Raw genomic sequence first — 20,466 nt, forward strand, 5'->3', positions numbered from 1 at the left:
TTTTTGAATTTGTTAGAGTATAGGCTCTTGAAGTAATCTCTGATGATTTCCTGGATTTCCATGATGTTTGTTGTTATCTCCCCTTTTGCATTTCTGATTTTACTGATTTGGGTTTTTTTCTCCTCATTTTAGTCAGGTTTGCCAAGGGTTTGTCAATCTTATTTATTTTTTCAAAGAACCGGCTTTTTGTTTCATTGATTTTTTGTACGGTTTTTATTGTTTCTATTTCATTTATTTCAGCCCTTATTTTAATTATTTCTTTTCTTCTGCTTGTTTTGGGATTTGCTTGTTCTTGTTTTTCTAGGAGTTTGAGCTGTAGTATTAGGTTATTGATTTGAGATCTTTCTGTCCTTTTAATATATGCACTCATGGCTATAAACTTTCCTCTTAGGACTGTCTTTGCTGTGTCCCATAGGTCTGATAGGTCATGTTTTCATTGACATAAATGACATAAGTAAAGACAGAGGAAAAGATCCATGCATAAAACATTCTTTGTAGATTTGTTTGTATAGCAAGAAGAAAACATATAAAGTAAAAGTAATTTGTTAATAAATTTGTCTTAAGTTCTTGGCTATAGTAGCAAAAAAAATCTTAGAATTGTAAGTAGAAGAGGAGACAGGATGTAAAAACATTTAAAAATTTTGATTTTGCACAAAGGGAGTCAGTAGACAACAGTTGTTGTTTTGTTTTTGGCATGCCAAGTGGAGAAATATGTGTACACACACACATACATATATGATTTTTTAATATATGTTTTTATTAGTTTTGAAAATACAACTGTGGAGTAACTTTCAGATTGCTAAAGTGATTATAATTCTTATATTACTAGCAAATAATAAAAAATCAAAAACATATGACATAATAAAAGGATAAGAAAACATAAAAAAAATTCAATAAACAACAACAGAAGTAAAAATAAACATCAGCTTACAACTAAGTTTCTTTAAAAGTAGAGGACTGAAGGTATGGCTCATGTGGTAGAGTAACTTACTAGCGAGCAAAAGGCCCTGGGTTCAACCTCCAAAACAACAAAAAAATCAAAGAAAAAATTAGTAATCATGATTTTTTTTTAAATAAAGCTGTTTATATCTATTATAATGATAGAATAGTTATATAACACTACATTAAATTCCACATTAAAATTTTTTATGTAAACAAGTCACAAAAACATATTGGAAGAGTATAACATTGCTACTCTCAAATCTTCATAGAGAAAACTGAAAGGAAAATAAGAATCAAAAGATGTGAACAGTATGACTTATTAGTTTGGTTTGGTAAATATATTTACATTATTTTCCTCTATCATCAAAGAACACACTGTATTTTCAAAATCTAGATATTATTACAAGTTGATGGTTTCATTGGCTTAAAAAACTCTCAATAAATGTCCTAATTGAAAAATAAATAAGACCTTTGCAGAACAGGAGTGAAAGAGTGGTAAATACCATTACCCTCTCATTTTAAATCTTTTTGTATCATTTGGTTTTTGTTTTATTATATTTTGAATTAGTATACATTAATAATACATAAGTGTTTCATTGTGGTATTTCCATACGCATATACACAAGTTTCGCACATACGTACACAACCTTACCCTCTTCTTTGTATTCCCTCTCTCTCCTCCCCTCTTTTATATGGTGTTTGCTGGGTTTCATTATGCTGTCATTGAGCATATACGTGTACTGTACCTCAGTCCTCTTCCCCACTCAGTATCCTTTCCTTTCCCCTCCTGCCTCCTTCCTGTAAGTCCCCCTCAAACCCTCCCTCTTTCGCATTTGTGTCCCAATAACTGTGTGCATATTTTAGAATGCAAAAACGTTTCTAATTTGGATGTACAAAATTGATTTTAGTGGAGTTGCTGACAACCAGTGACTTGGTGTGTAGGTTACTTCAGGCACAACATAACTGCTTGGATCTTATAAACCTTAGTTTAAATCTTGGTTCTACCAATTGCTAAGAACTTGCTGGCTATGGGCGAATCACTAAAAGCCTTTGTATCTTTCTTTGAAAATACCAGTGATAGTACGTAACACAGAAAATTGTTTTGACCTGTGCAGCTCAGAATGTCTAAAACGCTCAGGTCACCAGCAGAGTGCTTGATTTGAATTGTTATATTTAATAGTTGTACAATTACAAGAAAATGACAACCTTCTCAAGGACATGTTACAGTGTCTTAGTCCTCCAGGAATTGTTCCTTTTTACTATCTTCTTTGGAGCCATCGGAATGTAACAGAAAACCATCATTAGTTTGCCTATCTCCACCTTGGGCAGGTCATTTAACTTAATTTATTCACTCTATCTGTAAAATGACATCCTGGAACTTTACCTGTTGAAGTCTAGAGTGAACCATACATTCACTGGAAATGCTGGTCTCCTCTAGGGACCATGGCTATAGAGTAAGAATACTCTCTCTTGCTCATTGAACATACAGCAATCATGGAATCCCACAGGTTAGCCAAGGTCTTGCCACTGATGTTTGGCCCTCAGATGGAGGGAAATTTCTGACCTCTGCAATGGGGTTGAGTTTGTTTAAAAAGAATTTAATCTTGTGCTTTCTGGTTACGTCTTGTCAGATGAGACTTAGTGAAAATATTAGGGTTCCTTTTAGTCAGTTCAATTCCCCACTAAATAATACTTTCATAGTCCATCCAGCTGAGTTTAGTGTACGTCATTCCACTGTTGAATCAATGGTTATGCATAAAAATGCATCATTTTAATTAAGGCATTCAGTCTTTTTATGAAAGAGACCATCATCTATCATCCTCTATGCTGATTCATATTTTTCAAGTCATTCAAGAGTAAATTGGACAGGATTCTGTTTAGAAATTTACTTCCAAAGAAGTTATTTTTCAGATTGCTATAAAAAGCTTAGAAAATTAAAGAGAATGTGGGAGACAAGGAGAGGAATTTGAATTTGAATTACATCTGTAAAGAAAACTCTTGACAAGTGTACTCATCCAACCAATCAGTAAATACTTGTTATGGGTGAGACTGATATGGACATGACAAAAAAGATCTCTGCCCACAAATGAGCAGAGAGTAGTGGGACTAAAGTCATCCTGCTAGAAACAAAACAGCTCTCTTTTTGCTTTCAAAACCAGCAAAATATGAAATAATTGATCACCAACAATTCAAATAAAGTGACAAATATATAGATACATGAATATGCATGCCCATATTATATCCTCCTCAAACTTTCCATTTTTTCCCATTTGTATTTGCATAACTTGTGCATAAAGGGGAAATTAAACGACTGCAAACAATTCTGTTTATACTACTTGATTGCTTCTCTGTAATAAGAAGGCCACTGCATTTTTAACGTAGTCCTTCTTTGTGGATTTAAGCTTAAGAAGTGCCTCAAATAGATGTTTTTGTTGGGGATGTCCTTTTATGCATTGCCTTTTCTTTGCTTTTTTTAATTTTTTTCTTCTGTCTTTTGGTGGTACTGGGGTTTGAACTCAGGGTCTCATGCTTGCCAGATCATCATTCTACCACGTGAGACACATCTCCAGCCCATTTTGCTTTATTTATTGTACAGACCACAATCTTCTTATCTCTGTTTCCTAAATAGCTGGGAGTATAGACATGGGCCACAATACCCAGCCTGTGTTGATTTTCTAAAGGCTACTAAGAATTGTGTTGTAATTACAAATCTCCAAATTCTAAATGATTGCCCTTGATCATCTGACTTAAGTTTAAACAGCATGTTTAGGATTTATCTGTTAAAAGTCTAACTTTTGAAACTATAAGTCAAAACATTTGAAGAAACAAACATGATAAGTTGTTTTTAAATAATATTTGTTGATTATCTCCATATATTGAAATATATTAAAGATGACTACCCAAGCAAACTGATCTAGTGCAATAAAGTAATGCAAAGACATTACAAATAACAGGAGCAGGGCTGGTGGAGTGTGGTAGAGCGCCTGCCTAGCAAGTGTGAGGCCCTGAGTTCAAACCACAGTACCACAAAAAAATAAAAACAAATAACAGGAGCAATTCATTTAGAACACATTGTTGGGTCAGGATGGCACAAAGACAATTTTAAAAGTAGGGCTGGGTTTAATTCTGGTCATGCCTACCCAAGACTAAGCAATGTATCTTACCTCTATTGGCCTTTGCTTTGCCTGTTAAATGGCGATTCTCATGCCATAAATGTGATAAAGACTGACACAGTTTCTAGGGTGGCTGGAACAGAGTACAATATGGATCCGCATCCTGACTTTGAAAATCTCCTTCATAAATTAGGGTCCTCCTCTTGTATTTGAGGCACCTCCTGGCCTCACTCCCAATACACTTCTGCTTTCCTTTCTTAGCTTAGCCTTTCCCTCTACATGATCTTCTCCAGATTCTATAGGACTTATGGAAATGCAGATAACATTGGATTGTGAGCTGGCTGTAACTGAATAGGATGTTTTACTTAGGGTGGTCTCTGTCTTAAGTCAGCTTTTCTTGGAGATCAGACTTGTGTTTAAAACTGTTATGGAGGAAGAAGAGCACAGTACATAATGGAGCTGCAGATTCAAGAGGAAGCTCTTTTGAAACTATGAACCCCAGTCAGAGGAACACCAACAAGCCTGGAGAGAGAGAACATCTGGACTGAGTTTTCCAGTTCCCAAGAAATAGAGCTATCTTTCAGGTTGTACCAGTAGCAACCTCCTGTTCAGGAGTTATTAGGCCTTGTGACAAGTGGCATGTACTTACCAAAAGTCACCATACTCAACCTTACTGTCACTCAACCCATCATTCTCCTTTTTGTTTACAGCACCTGGGTTTATTGTAGATTTTCAGAAATTCAACTTCCAAACACGTTTTAGGAAGGCAACATGTACATAAGAGAATTGTCTACATTAAAACAGGGGCAGCATTTATTTAATAATATTTTTAATCCATTGAATTCATAGGACAATAAAGCATGTCAACATTAGTTTTATTACTTTACAACCATGGTCACTTATAGTGTCACACAAAAAGATATGTAAATGATTAGCAAAGGAAGTAATAGTCCAACATTCCCATCCCCCAAGACCACTTTGCCACAACACATTTCTGTATCAATGACTGCATTTCAAAGGAAAGGAGGAACTAAAGATGAAATCCCCCTCTCCGTGTTCTGACTCCACTATAACATTACCATTAAGGAGATACTGGAAGAAACCCAAGATGTGACTTAGTCTTTGAACAATAGTTACTAAAGATGGCAATTACTGTACATATAATCATTAGATGACAAAAGCGATCGTTGTCTTAGAGATACAACTTATGTATCAATGGACAAAATACAGCAGAATAAGTAAATAATACAAGGAGCTTATATATAAATTAAAAGCTTTGAAACTAGTTTTGCCATCTGCATCTTCTATTATATGCTTAGTGATATTTATTACACACATATTTTCTAATGCCTAAGGTCCAAACGAAGTGGAAATTTTTTGAAAGAAGAAATTGTGCACACTGAAAACCTTTTGATTAAAAGTTTGTTTGCTTGCAGAATTCTTCACACATTAGAAAACATGGCTTCTGGTCATTTTTTTTCTAAAGTCGCGTCTCCTTGCCTGGCCAGTACTCGGGTTGTAGAAAGGGATGGCTTGTAGCACAAGTTTCCTTCCTGAATCTTGTAGCTCTCATTGTTCTTTCTCTCTTGGTGATGAAACTTCTATGTGTGGAGACATAATTTTTCTTTAAAATGCAAAGTAATGCAGTGCCTAGGGAAATGGCCACTGTGCCCAGAGTCAAGGTTAGACCCAGGTATAAGTGTCTAGAAGAGGAGGGAAGCTCAGTCATTATTGTTGCAAATATCCAACTTGAAAGAAAATATAAACATAGGTAACCATGAAATTCTGGTAGTAATCTTGAAGAATATGGCTCTGGATAGAAAGATGGCTGTCACAGGACTGTCTATGAACCTTGCTAGACTGTGAAGGCAGTTTGCTAATTTAAGACAATTTTTAATAGTACCATCATTTTAGCTACTATTTATTACACAATCAGCTCTGTCCTCTGTGAATGAGTCCCTTGGACCAGGTGACCAGAGCAGCTCTAGCATGTGCTAGCATCCCCCAGGGTGATTTTAACACTTCCCAAAGTGACCAGGTTTGAATGATAAATGATGTGGTTACCCTATCCTCAGGCCCTTTCCAAGTTCATTTCTATGGAAAAGCTACACAAGCAACACTGAGGGGCATCGGAGCCCTCAGTAAAGCAGAATGAGTTCAGAATAAACCAGTATTATAATCCGATTTCTTCTACCTTTGGATCCACATTTTGTCAGAAGATGCTCTAGTCTGAAAGGACAGATAGAATGTTCATTCTGGTCACCGTGTGAACACTCTGCCAGGCTCTCATTGAGGCATATTCTCTCCACATTCAACCAAACACAGCCTTAGCAAATACGAGTACAGTCCAAATTATACTCACAGATCAGGTCTCTTTCAGAACAAAATAAATTTCACACATAACATCAAAGCCTATTAAATCAAATGATCTGCCCAATTCAGATCCAACTTAGATGGTCCAGCACCAAGTCTCTAAAAAATTCTCAGCTTGTAAGTCTTTTTTAAAAAAAAAATAAATAAATAAGTAAAACCTCTTTCTTGTTTTTAAGCCACTGAAGCATTACTTTAAGCAACAAGGGGACTAAACGTTTGATGAACTGAACTGAATGATACCATAGTGAAAAAGCCGTGCCCCTGCCCCCATACACAGTCACCCACACAGAGGAAATGTTTTACTTTTATTCATCTCAAGTACTGGAATAATTGGGCATCAGCCTGGCAATAAGAGCCGGACAGATTTAGAGCCAATTCCAACTCTTGCCAAGGGGGATTATCACTGACGTAAATGGTACAGTTTGGCTTAGTTTAAAAAGGAATAGAATTAAACCCAAAATGTGACCTAAATTCAAATGCTTCTGAGTTTCAGGGAATTACTTACCCATTTGTGTGCATGAACTTTCAACATACTACTTTGTGTTCTAGAATATTTCATCATATTTTTGTGACATGATCACTCATTGGAAGTGGGAATTGATGTTAGGAATGGGGGAAAATCAAATATCTAGCCAAATAATAGAATTATTCTATGAAGCAGCTCACACATTTCAGCTGCTTTACCTTACAAGCAGAGACATACCTGGGGAAATATTAAGGTCATTCCAATTGCACGGAGTGGGGATATGGTGGCAGAGAGTGCGGGAAAGTATTTGGTATAGTACCTGAAAACATTTGAATCATAGAGTCTGCAGGAGCCTCTACTTCCACAGCTTTTAAATCCCCATTTGAGGCAAGAAGTGTCAATCAGAACTCCAAAATATACTGGAGCTGGGATTCCTGCTAAAAGAAAGATGAACAATTGTCACTAAAACATGTGCATTTATGTTTGGCTAAGTGTGACTCTGCTACAACTCCCTTTTAATCCAATAGTTACTGTTGGTGAGATCCAAGGCTACCAGTGATACTCTAATGGCCCCAAACTCTCTGGCTCAGTCTTTTCTCACAAGCTCTAGACTTATTTATTAAGTGCCATTGGTTTACCTCCAGAATCACATCTCTCAAGCACTTCAAACTCAGCATAAGCACAACTTTCTCCTCATACTTCACCCTGTATCAGCAACCACCCAGATGTTAAGGTTACAGGCTTGGGAGTCATCTTGGACCCCTCTCTCTCCTTTCTCTGGTCATGAACACATTTAATTTATTTAGAATCATGCAAATTCTCTTTTCTATTTTTTTTCTGCCACCATGGCTACCCTAATTTAATGCAACAGCCAAATTTTTATTCTTTTCCCACTTCCTTACCCCTCTCCAATTGATTTAGCAATTTACCATTGGAATGATCCAATAACATAGATGTTTGCCCAAGATATCTGTTCCATGATAAGAGTATCCAACTACACACTGGGTCCCTTCTACATTTCTGTCCTCATTTTGAGCAATATTTTAGACTCCAACTTTACTGAATTTCTTAGTGTTTAAAATCTTCTACCCTCTTGCTAATTGCTTTGCATAATTTCTTTATCTGAAGCATCTTCTTCTCTCCTCACCTTCTCATTGCACACTCATCCTTTGTACTTCAATTTAAATGCTTACCTTCAGGAAGGGATATTATGATGACTCAAACTGCATTAATTCCATTTGTTTTACATTTCATAACCTTTCAAAACCTTTACTACTCCTTAAATGGCTTGTTTAATAGCTTTTCTCACTAGGTTGCAAACTACACAGGGGCAGGAAACATGTTTTTCTTATTCATATATAAACTCTAATAATAGGTTCCCCATGTTCGTTGATAATTTAATTCTTCCTAATGGAGAAAAGATAAATTCATATAAAAGTTTTAATGAGAGTATTTTGAGATGATTGCAATGGGTTTACAACTAAATGTGTATTTCATATGTAACATCTGTTATTTAATGTGCACAAATTTTATGAGTGTTTGTTTTTAAATGAGCAGGCAGTATCTAAATGCCAGGAAATTTTCTGTAAAATTGCAGATCTCTGAATTCTCTTAAGTTATCTAGCATCATGAGAACAGCTGGCCAGAGCTGAGAAACTGCCTTCCTCCCCACCCCCACCCTTTGCATCCACATGGGGGCGCCACCCTCCAAATCCACACCATTGCTTTGCTGCCTTCCTTGTTCATTTCCTTCCACTGCCTGAAATGTTTTGCCATTTGAGTTTTTAAATTTCTTTTATAAATGTTCTCTTCTGCTACAGAATTGCCTTGCATGCTTATATAAAATAATATACTCCCAATAAAATTTGAGCGTCATCTAAGTATATTTATGACACTAGTGAAAGAGATTATCCAGTTGCTTTCTGATAATGGATAGGAAATGTTCTTTATATATTTTCTACTTAAAGGTCTTCTTAACTTTTACAAACATATCATAATTGATTCAACTCAGAATCATCAATATTTACTCCAACTTTGGGTAAAAGATACTTGGGTAATGGGCCAGGTGCAGGTGGCTCACACCTGTTATTCCAGCTACTCAGGAGGCAGATATCAGGGGACCATATCAGGGAAAAACAACTAGCAACACTCTATCTCAACCAACAAGCCAGGTGCAGTGGTGCATGCCTGGCATCCCAGCTACCCAGGAGGCATAGATAGTAGGTTCGTAGTCTAGGCCAGACCTGGCAAAAAATAGGGAGACCCTGCTTGCAAAAAGAACTAAAGCAAAAAGAGCTTTGGTGGTGTGGCTCAAGTGGTAGAGTGCCTGCCTGCAAGTGCAGGGTCCTGAGTTCAAAACCATAGTATTGACCCAAAAAAAGATATTTGGGATACAGAGTATTCATGTAATCGCAAAGTATCACATTGTAGATTATTTATTAATGGCAAAAGACTTTTATAATGGAAAACACAGGTGGGCAGTACATTCATTCAGAAAACAAAGTTACGATTTGCCATGATGGTATAAACCGAAGTCATGTGCTTCCTGATGTGAGGTGCTAAGTAGTAGACAACCTCACCCATGTAGGCTTCTCACCAAAAATATTTCATCATTTTTTTTTCAAGAGCAAAGAAATAGGCATGAGGGCTCAAGCCTGTAATCCTGTAATCCTAACTACTTGGGAGAGAGACCGGGAGGATTGTAGTTAGAGGCCAACCTGGGCAAAACATTCTAGAAATCCCATCTCCACCAGTGGCTGGGTACAATGGCTTATGCCTGTCATCCCAGGCAAACAGAAATAAAACCAGGAGGATTGCATTTCAGGCTGGCCAGGACATAAAACAAGAACTTGTTTCAAAAATAACCAAGGCAAAAATAGCTGGGAATGTGGCTCAAATAGCAGAGCTCCTGCCTGACAAGTACAGGCCCTGGGTTCAAACCCCAGTACTGCCAACAACAACAAAAAAGCAAATCCAAATGGCAAGTCATTTCACAAAATAACTGGATTTGCCTACTGAAAAAAAAGATAATGGTCATTCATTAGAGACAAAAAAGATAGCTAAATGTGGAGTGTGGCCTTTGATTCACCCTGGATGGAAAAGGGGAAAAGCTACAGAAGATTATAGTGAAAGAAATGTGAGTGAGGATCGACAGGAGACACAGGGTCGCATCAGTGTTAAATTTCTTGAGTGTGAGAACGGCATTTTGGTTAGAGAGGATGTTGCCTTGTAGGAGAACTATAAGCTGAGGTCTTTGCAGTGAAGTACCAGCTGTCCACTACTTATTTTCAGAAGATGTAGAAAATATGTGGTGTGCGTGTGAAAGAGAGGAGAGAGACTTTTGTCTTTATTTTTTATTATACTTACCAAGAACTCTTACTGATAAGGTGTAGATACCTAGGGCAAAAGACTTAAGCTGTGGCTTAATGCACCTAAAATCAACAAGAGAACCATTTAAGAAATATTCATCATGGTTTCAAATGTAATTTATGGGACCTAAAGAATAATGACTATACAGTCCACATGACTTACATGAAAACAGCTTAGTTCTTACTTATATGATTATTAAAATTTGTACATGTCAATTAAAAAATATGCAAGGAGTGCAGCACTAAAAAATTCCTTTAGTAGTGGGCTTGGTAGTTTATACCTTTAATTCCAGCTATGTGGAAGGTGAAGATCAGCAAGATTGTGGTTCAAAGCCAGTCTGGGTAAAACATTAGTGAGATCCCATCTTAACAAACAAGCTAAGAATGGAGGTATATATCTGTAATCCCACCTACACAAGAGGTATAGGTGGGAAGATGGCGCTCTCAGGCCATCCCAGGGTAAAAATGTGAGTCCTTATCAAAAAAATAACTAAAGCAAAAAAATGGCTGGGGATGTGACCCAACTAACAGTGTCTGCCTAGGAAGTGTGAGGCCCTGAGTTCAAACATCAGTCTTACAAAAAAGTATCTGAACTCAGTGGAGTGATATTCATACATTAGAACCCTCAACTGACCCAAAGCCAAGAAATCATTCACAGAAAAATCTAGCCTGACAAGAATATACAGAAAAATAATAATCTACGCATCAAAAATAAATTCAAGACACTGCTATTTGGTGAGTGTTCAACACATCTTATAAATTATTTCTCTCATGAATTTGTGGAAACTATATTTAATCTAAAACACATTTTATCTGAATCAGTATTGGCACCAACATCAGTACTTATTAAGAGACTTCAGTGATGTCGCTATCAACAGTATTCTAGACCAAAGCCTTCCAAACATTTTTAACTAAGAAAACTCTATTCCACTGCATTTTTATATAAAAAAATCTGAGGTGGGAGACATGTCACAGTAGAGATGGGTCTGGGCCCAGTTCCCTGCAAAAGCTAAGAGGAATAATGATGGGTTCACAGAAGAGAATGTCTTTTGTGTATTGTTTTGAAATTGGTGTGTCAAGAATCAGTTCTTACCTCAAGAGTAACATGTACCCTGGGATGCCACCAAGGGATAAAGTGTAGGAAGTGATGACCGAAATTACAAGGAAGTACAGGAACATTTTGGGACATCCATTATCTTTTTGACATCTGCCCATCATGCCAGAGGAGTTTCCTGATTGAGAGTTTGCAATTCCCACACAGGTGCAGTTATAAAATATCTGCAACACAACAGAGAAAAGACCACTTGTTGAGGTAACAGTTAAATGAAATTAAACCCACAAATTTACTTTAAAAACCTTTATAGTACAATATACATATATTATGTGAATAATGAGAAGATACTCTTTTATTCTGTTTTAGAGTACATTAAAGTGAGATCAATAGAGATATAATATTTCATTATTCAAAGAGTGACAGATTGGTCTATAAACTACAAATCCTATGGAATAGTCTCCCAGCAAATACTATCAAAACCCATGACCTCCTCCACCACCACTTTCAAGTTGAAACCACCATTAGTTTTTATTTTGATCATCACAATGGTCACTTTGAACTCCAATCTGTGTCCATTCTTATCCAGCTACAGTCTCTTTTCCACATAGTAATCAAAAAGAGTCTTAAAAATGGTGACCAGATTCCACCACTACCCTTGGCCTTCCAATGGTTGGTTGTCCATTGTGTATTTGTACGGAATTGCAGATCCTTACAGTGCTTTAGACGTGATCCACATGTAGCTCGTACACCCCACTCAGATCTCATTGCTCAATAATCTTCCCTCTCTTCCTGTGTTTCAGCCACACGTGTGGCCCTTGCAAAGGCCAATGGCCACCCTTCCCTCAAACATGGCAAGTGCACTCATGCCTCATGGCCTCACTGTTTCTTCTGATCAGGCCGCTGACCCCCTAGAGAGCTACAGTGGTGGCATTCTATTTCAGTTTCCTGCTCAGAGATTTCATTAGAGAGAACTTCCATGATTTTCCTTTCAAAATTGCATCTCCATCTCTCCCCTACTGACCCTATATTTTCCCCATACTGCGGCTTACTACCTATCAGGATACCACACACTTATTTATTTATTTTAAAATTCTATTTCCCCACTAGAATAAATCTCTGTGGAACTGAGATTTATATATCCATGTCCTGAAATTGACCTTTGTTTTAAGTATTTAATAAAAATTTATCAGGTAAATGGGCATAATTGGAGGATATGACAGAATTTATAACGACCATTGGAGGAAAAATCCTGATGCATAAAATTCAACTAAATCTAGACAACTTTTATAACCCCTCCTGGTTCATTTCTGTAAAATTCTTAATGAAATACAATTTCTTAATATGTATTATACATACTACATACGTGTTACCATTTTCATTATGAAAAACTATGAGTTTTTAGATTTTAAATTTTTAGTGTGAAGTAAAACTGGCATTTTCTTTTCTAGAAAGAGTAGCAATATAGGTTTTTCTTTTGTGTTGTGCTTATGTTGAAAGCCACTGAATCTTAACTCTGTTTCTGTTTGTTTGGTTTGTTGTTTTTGAGACAAGGTCTCACTTTCTAGCTCAGGCTGAAGTTAGATGTGTGTTTGTCTAAGTATTCATCACCAGTTGATTAGCATATGCAAACATATGTATGGCCTAATTTTAACCCTCTGGCACTGTCAAATAAAGGCACTTTCACTAGTCACAAACAGAAAGCAGTCTGATACAATCAGTGTAAGAAAGACCCAATGTATAGACCAGTAATGTAAAGATGTGATAAAAAGGGTAAGTCTATTAATGACTGAAAAATATCATTTGCAAACTGAAATACGACCCCCTTCCTCCAGCCCCCAGTGTGATACTACTTGCAGGTAGGGCCTTTGGAAAGTGATTAGGTCATGAGGCTGTAGCCCTCATCAGTGGTTTAGTGTCTTTTAAGAAGGGGATACTGTCATGCTTTTTATTTTTTTTCAGTACTGGGATTTGAACTTAGGACCTTGTGCTTGCTAGGCAGGCACTCTACCACTTGAGCCCCATCCCAGCCTTTTTCACCTTGTTTATTTTTGAGATAGAGTCTCCCTTTATGCCCAGGTGGGTCTGGACTGTGATTCTTCTATTTATGCTTCCTGCATAGCTGGGAAGACAGGCGCGCACTGCCAAACTCAGCTATTTCCTGGTTGAGAAAGGGTCTTGCAACCTTTTTGCCTAGGTTGACCCAGAACAGCGATCTTCCTGATTTCTGCCTCCTAAGTTAGGAAATAGGCAGTACCAACTGCACAGCCCACTGTTATGGTTTGAATATGAGATATTCCCCACAGGCTCATGTATTGGAGGCTTCATTGCCAGCTGATGGTGTTTTGGAAAGTGATTTTATCCTGAGGGCTCTGACCTAATCAATGGATTAATTCCTTGATCAATTAATAAATGATGGTATTATTGGGAAGTGTTGAAAAGTGGGAGATGAGTCCTAGTTGGAGGAAGTATGTCACTGAGGATGTGCCCTGGAAAGATGTATCTTGTCCCCTGCCCCTTCGTCACTCCTTGCTTCCTGCTCATCATGAAGGGAACGGCTGTGCCATATGCTACCGCCACCATTGTGCTCTGTCTGGATGCATGCATGCCCAGAAATACGGAGTCAAGTGCCCACGGACTGAAACCTCTGAAACCATGAGTCAGAACAAATGTCTCCTCACTTTAATAAGATGTTTCTCTTGGGTATTTGTGATGGTGACAAAAAACTAATCAACAGATAGTTTGTCTTTCCTCTCTTCTCTTTGTGGTGTGAGGACAGACAGAGAAGATGGCCACCACCTGCAGACCAGGAAGCTGGCCCTCACCAGACACTGGGTCTTCTTGTAACTTCATTTTGGACTTCCAAGCTTCCAGGATTGTGGGAGATAAATGTGCATTGTTTAAGGCACTCATTGGATGGTCTATTTGATATAGCAGCCCAGACACCTGAAACTGCTTCTTATTAAATTTCCAGTTCAGATTCACCTCAGAGAAACCCTCCATCGTAGCTCAATAACTCTTCAGTATCACATGAATTTGGCTTGATTTCTCAAGTAGAGCTGTCCCCAAACCATCAACCTCCTTATAATCAGATCCATGAGCCCTGGATCCACACTCCTGGATTTAGAGGTCTAATACTGACCTCTATTTGTCCTGCCTCTGAAACCTCCAAGGACCACTGGTCTTGTGGTCAGGAGAAATGGATCCAAAAGCAAATCTTCTGATGTTATGCTCGGAACTTCCTCATTCAGGGCTTAAACTCTTTATATGTGAAATAAAAGAATGGATGACAAAATAGGCACCACCCTGATCCATGATTCTCATTGTTACCCTAATTTTTTCAACTCTAGATTCATAAGGAATAGTTATAAATTTCTTATTTCCAAACAAAAGCACAAGGGAAAGGTAAGAGCCAAGGCTTCCACGAGAGTGGAAGGGTGGTCTGTTCCAAGCCCCCATGGAGCTGTGTGGGTCTATATGGGAACACATTCAAGAGCATATCCCCTGAGGGAGGAGAGTTCTTACAATGTTCTTTCCACTCCTGTGGGAGGTTTGACAGCCAGCAAGACAAGCTGATGCATATGTGATCCCATTTGCTCCACACATGGGTTCCCATTTTGTCTCTGAACATTTGCATCTTGAGTTGCAATCTGAAAAGAGTGCTCGCTCACTAGAAGAGACAGGTTTGTTTCTGAAAAAGAAATGTAACAGTATAAAATATTATCCCTTAGCAGATAAGACCCTAACATTTTCAAAAACTCAATATTCTTAAGTAATATAAATGATATTGCCAATAAAGTTAGTCTTTTGGAAACAGTTGTGATCAGAAATGCCAGCATCAAATTGTTACATATGAGTCAACTATTCAACAGTTTTCTCTTGAGAATTTTCTTAATAGGTTTACAAATTCCCACAATGTCTCCTTCTTAGCTAATGGTATTTACTGACGACTACTGCCACCAGAGTTGTCTAATATATTTGTGTGCAAAAAATATATTTAGGTATAAGGTGGAAAAGTCAACTTTTAGAATAATCTCTGGCATTATTTCAATGTATCATAGGTGATGTGTGTGAATTTAATTCAAAATTGTATGAATATCGATAAAATTGACATTGCTAATTGTTCAATGAAGGAAAAAAGAGCCAAGAAGCTGACATTCAATACATTCCCAACATTTGTAGAAGCTACATATTCTACTTATGTATGTTGTACTCAGGTTATTTGTCCTTTCTCTCCTACATTCTCCTAATCTACAGGGCTCTCCCATTCTTGTAATGTTCTTGCTTACTCAATTTCACATTATTTCTTTTTTTAAATTTATTATTTTTTTTATTATTCATATGTGCATACAATGCTTGGGTCATTTCTCCTCCCTGCCCCCACCCACTCTCTTACCCCCCACCCCCTTGATACCTGGCAGAAACTATTTTGCCCTTATCTCTAATTTTGTTGAAGAGAGAGTATAAGCAATAATAGGAAGGAACAAGGGTTTTTGCTAGTTGAGATAAGGATAGTTATACAGGGAGTTGAATCGCATTGATTTCCTGTGCATGTGTGTTACATCTAGGTTAATTTTTCTTGATCTAACCTTTTCTCTAGTTCCTGGTCCCCTTCTCCTATTGGCCTCAGTTGCTTTTAAGGTATCTGCTTTAGTTTCTCTGAGTTGAAGGCAACAAATGCTAACTAATTTTTTAGGTGTCTTACCTATCCTCATATCTCTCTTGTGGGCTCTCGCTTTTATCTTCTGATCAAAGGTCAATCCCCTTGTTGTGTTTGCCCTTGATCTAATGTCCGCATGTGAGGGAGAACATACAATTTTTGGTCTTTTGGGCCAGGCTAACCTCACTCAGAATGATATTCTTCAATTACACCCATTTACCAGCGAATGATAACATTTCGTTCTTCTTCATGGCTGCATAAAATTCCATTGTGTATAGATACCACATTTTTTTGATCCATTTGTCAGTAGTGGAGCATCTTGGCTGTTTACATAACTTGGCTATTGTGAATAGTGCCACAATAAACATGGGTGTGCAGGTGCCTCTGGAGTAACCTGTGTCACAGTCTTTTGGGTATATCCCCAAGAGTGGTATTGCTGGATCAAATGGTAGATCAATGTTTAGTGTTTTGAGTAGCCTCCAAATTTTTTCCAGAGTGGTTGTACTAGTTTACATTCCCACCAACAGTGTATGAGGGTTCCTTTTTCCCTGCATCCTCACCAACACCTGTTGTTGGTGGTGTTGCTGATGATGGCTATTCTAACAGGGGTGAGGTGGAATCTTAGTGTGGTTTTAATTTGCATTTACTTTATTGCTAGAGATGGTGAGCATTTTTTCATGTGTTTTTTGGTCACGTTATTTCAATGAACTATCAATTTATGTTTATTCATAAAATGTTATTGGAAAAGTATGGTAGCTTTGGGAGAATGGAAGATGGTTACAGTTATGACTGACTGATAACAATATTTGTCCTCAAGATGTTGGCTTTTTTGACAGTTACTTTGTATAATTTAAATTTTTCTCTTTTCTCTCCCTCTCTTTTGTTCTTTCTCATTCTTCCATATTCTCCCTTTATCTCTCCCATATTTCCCTCATTCTTACTCTTACCTGAATTGACTAATCCTTACGCTCATCTCCTTGTGTCTGTCTGTTCTTCTCATGTAGTGCTTACACAAGATATGACACTTCCGTCTGCCCCAAATATTTGGCCCCCTTGTCTTTCATAATTCTCCTTTCCTATTTGAACTTATTTATTTATTTGGTCACCACACATAAATACACACACCCTAATTGTTTTTTAACAAAACTATTTGAGGGACTTAAATGAACAAATAAAGTTATAGTCAATGGGGGTAGGATGTATTTGTTTTATTTATTCCTATATTACCAGTATCAAGAACAATCCCTGGTATATAGTAGGCTAAGAAACAAGACTTTTGGAAAGTCAGCCAGAAAAGAAAATGGGTTTTGTTTTCTTTATTGAGATAGGGTCTCGTGATCTAGCCCGTGCTAGCCTTGAACACACGATCCTCTTGCCTCAGCCTTCTGAGTCCTGGGAGTATTGGCATGGCCATTGGGCCCACTAAAACATGGAATATTTTACTTTGGAGAAAGGATCAGTCAGTTTTGCCTCTGCCTATGAGAGGTATTTATTCTTTTCCATAAAGTATAAACTACCAGCTGAGACTGTCTGGTAGCATCTAAAACTATAAAAACTGAGCCGCTGAGCCTGAAATCAGGCCATTGTGGATACAGTGAGGCTGAGATCACAGAAACAAGGCACTGGAAGGAAGGAAACTTGGAATAATGTAGGTCAAAGCCTCATTTGACAGATCAGAAAGGTCAGATCCAAGGTGGCCCAAGGACTGGCTCCAAGGCCCACCCATTGTTAGTGAGAACCTGGAAGTAGGAGCCTTCCACGCCTCTGGAGCTCTTCGCTCACATCAGGGTGATTCTCCATCATTGCAGAAGAAGGAAATCTCCCATTGCCATATCTAGCTTAAATTGTCTTAAGTGTCCAAAATCAAAAAGTTGATTCTTTTCAAAGAAAGCAACATGGGACAATCCATGAGGGAGCAACTTGTATTTATTATTCATTTATTTATTTATTTTTGAGGTACTGGGGTTTGAACTCAGGGTTTTGCCCTTGCTAGGCAAGTGCTCCATCACCTGTCTCACCACCAGCCCCCCTTCCCCCTCTTGCTCAATTATTTTGGAGATGGGAGTCTCACTTTTGCCCAAGTTGGCCTTGACTGTGATCTTCCATGTCTAGCTATTTTCCATTGAGATGGGATCTTGAGAACTTTTTTTGCTTGGGGTGGTCTGGAACTGTGACCCTCCTATTTTAGGCTCCCTGCCATTGCTGTAATGAAAGGAGAGAACCACCAGCATCAAGGAGCATCTTGTATTATTTTATAAAACCAATCATTGTCTAATATTAAAGCAAGCTTAATTTGCCAGTGAGGATAGAATTAATTGCACATATATTTAATGAAGGTTGTGTTGATGGTAGAGTTGTGATTTCAAATTTTAATTATAAGAATTTGAGCAAATATGTCAGAATGATTATGAGGTTTTCTTTCAAAACAGTTATGCTGAGACGTAAGAGATGTTCTCATTGATATTGCCTTTTCTTTTGGCTGTTTAAAATTGCAAAGCTATTCTCAAAGGTTACATCTTTGCCATTGTCGAGGATCTTGTAAAAATGTGGAAAGCAATTTTGAAAGAGGATTTCAAATATTTTAAACAATGATAGTGCTATTTCAAAATTCAGTTACTGTCTCTCAAGGTGACTTCTGAAGAGCCTATGTGCAGTGAATATACAATCTTCTATGTCTTTAGAAATATGTCATCTTTTATTATGTAAGTATACTTTTAAAAAGTGAACCTCAAAAGTTTGCTGTTTTTGTCTATGTGTTTGCTTTTGACTTAGAAACAGTGTGATGCTGTAGAAAGAACACTACATATGGAACAATACAATGTGTGAGGGGAAAAAAAAAGAAAGTACACTACACTTTTAGTTGTTCTATGTTCAAGGCAAAGATTTTCTCAATAGATGTTAAGTTTGGGGAAGCTAAATAACTTTTTCAATTCAGCTACTTTAAACACAGACAACAAAACTTACCTCATATAGGTGTTTGGAAGATACAAGTGAGATTACATGAGGCCTCTAATCTTTGAAGAACTGTAGTATTTACAATTAATTTTTTTACTTTGGTACTGGAGTTCTAACTCAGGGCCTTGCATTTGCTAGGTAGGCACTCTACCATTTAATCCATGCCCTTAGCTCTTTTTGCTTTAGTTAGTTTTCAGACATGGTCTTAAATTTTTGCCTGGGCTGGGGTGTCTTCCTGATCTCAGTCTCCCAAGTAGCTAGGATTACAGGCATGAGTCACCAGCACCTGGATGATGGGAAGGATTCTTAAAGGGAAAGAAGAAATAGGTCCCAGAAAGTCCTATTTAAGAGAGACAGCTTAGAAACCAATCTAAGCACCCACTCTCCATGGGATAACATAGCTCTGAGGGCATCAATAATAGATGTAAATATTCTCCTGACCCATTGCATAACACCCAGCTAAAGAGAACCGCTGTGGGATATCTGGATTGGAGGCCAGTCATTCTCTTCTGAAAAGTCTATGATTCTACTTCAGCAAAGACTTCAGAGAATGGTATAGAGACCAATCCAGTTACCCAGAGGTCTAAAAGGAAATTGAGCATCTATTTTGAGTCAGACAAGTACTAATCACTGTCATGTACATTCTCTTACTTCAGCTTTGCAAAACCTTAAAAGGCAATCATTATTTCTATTTTAAAAATGGAAAAGTGAAGTTGAATTGGTTTAAATAACCCACACAACATCATTTCACTAAGAGCAGACAAGATGCAAGGTATGTATGTCCACTATAAATTCTCTTATCAATATGATTCTCTTATCAGGTTGATTCCTTAATACAAGATGTAAATTTAGCAATATTTCTGTACAACATTCAAATCCAAAGGAAGTGATAAGTTTTGGTGACAATTATAGATTCCAAGTTTTAATTATTGTCAGCTATCCCATAATAAACCTCAACCAAAAGTTAATTGAATTAAACAAGTAAATCTCTTCAAATTATTTGATGAGGGAACATACCCTTGGTAGGAGACAGTTAGTCCTGCAACTTTAGAATTTTCACAACCCATTGCAAACAGGGAAAGAAAGAGGAGGTAACCAACGATAGACGACCCCAAGTAGAGTTTCGCAGCTCCATACACACTGATTCTGAATTTTTTCATCATTATTCCTCCAGAGAATATTCCCAGGGCCACCGCAGGTATGTTGATGAGTCCTAAAGAATAAGAAAAATATATCAACTCATGAGTCTTCTGAGAAATCTAAGTGTACTCACACAAACTTCCATGCAAAAACTATCAATAATTCTGATGTAATATTATTTTGTCATTTGAATTTAGAGAAATATTCAGTCACTATCATCTACTGGTCTACATCAAGATCTCTTGATGAAAGTCTGGGATGTGGATTGCTAAGAGCACACGGCAGTCTGAGAGTTCAGCCTGACATAATGTTTAGCACAGGATTGTTAACTCAATAAAAGCTGAATGAATCAATGAATTGATGTCTTTCTCGCCCAAGTTCGGGATTAAGAGGTTCAA

At 37.5% G+C, this 20,466-nt stretch overlaps 1 protein-coding gene across 5 annotated transcripts in view; it reads right to left on the reverse strand.

Moving 5' to 3' along the window:
- Positions 1–868: 868 nt before the first annotated feature.
- Positions 869–20,466, reverse strand: part of Slco1c1 (solute carrier organic anion transporter family member 1C1) — a 48,306-nt gene continuing 28,708 nt past the window's right edge. For 2 of the 5 annotated variants that reach the window (XM_074075930.1, XM_074075931.1), the window contains exons 8-13: positions 19,946–20,141; positions 14,839–15,004; positions 11,356–11,540; positions 10,261–10,325; positions 7,214–7,331; positions 869–5,758 (exon numbers count right to left, since the gene is read on the reverse strand). In XM_074075930.1, coding sequence (XP_073932031.1) covers positions 5,536–5,758; positions 7,214–7,331; positions 10,261–10,325; positions 11,356–11,540; positions 14,839–15,004; positions 19,946–20,141 — 953 coding nt within the window. In that variant the 3' untranslated portion in view covers positions 869–5,535. The remainder of the gene's footprint in view (positions 5,759–7,213; positions 7,332–10,260; positions 10,326–11,355; positions 11,541–14,838; positions 15,005–19,945; positions 20,142–20,466) is intronic. The other 3 variants (XM_074075928.1, XM_020157329.2, XM_020157331.2) reach the window with 2 other exon arrangements.

Source organism: Castor canadensis, chromosome 6 (genome assembly GCF_047511655.1).
Source record: "Castor canadensis chromosome 6, mCasCan1.hap1v2, whole genome shotgun sequence".
Classification (NCBI taxonomy): Eukaryota; Metazoa; Chordata; class Mammalia; order Rodentia; family Castoridae; genus Castor; species Castor canadensis.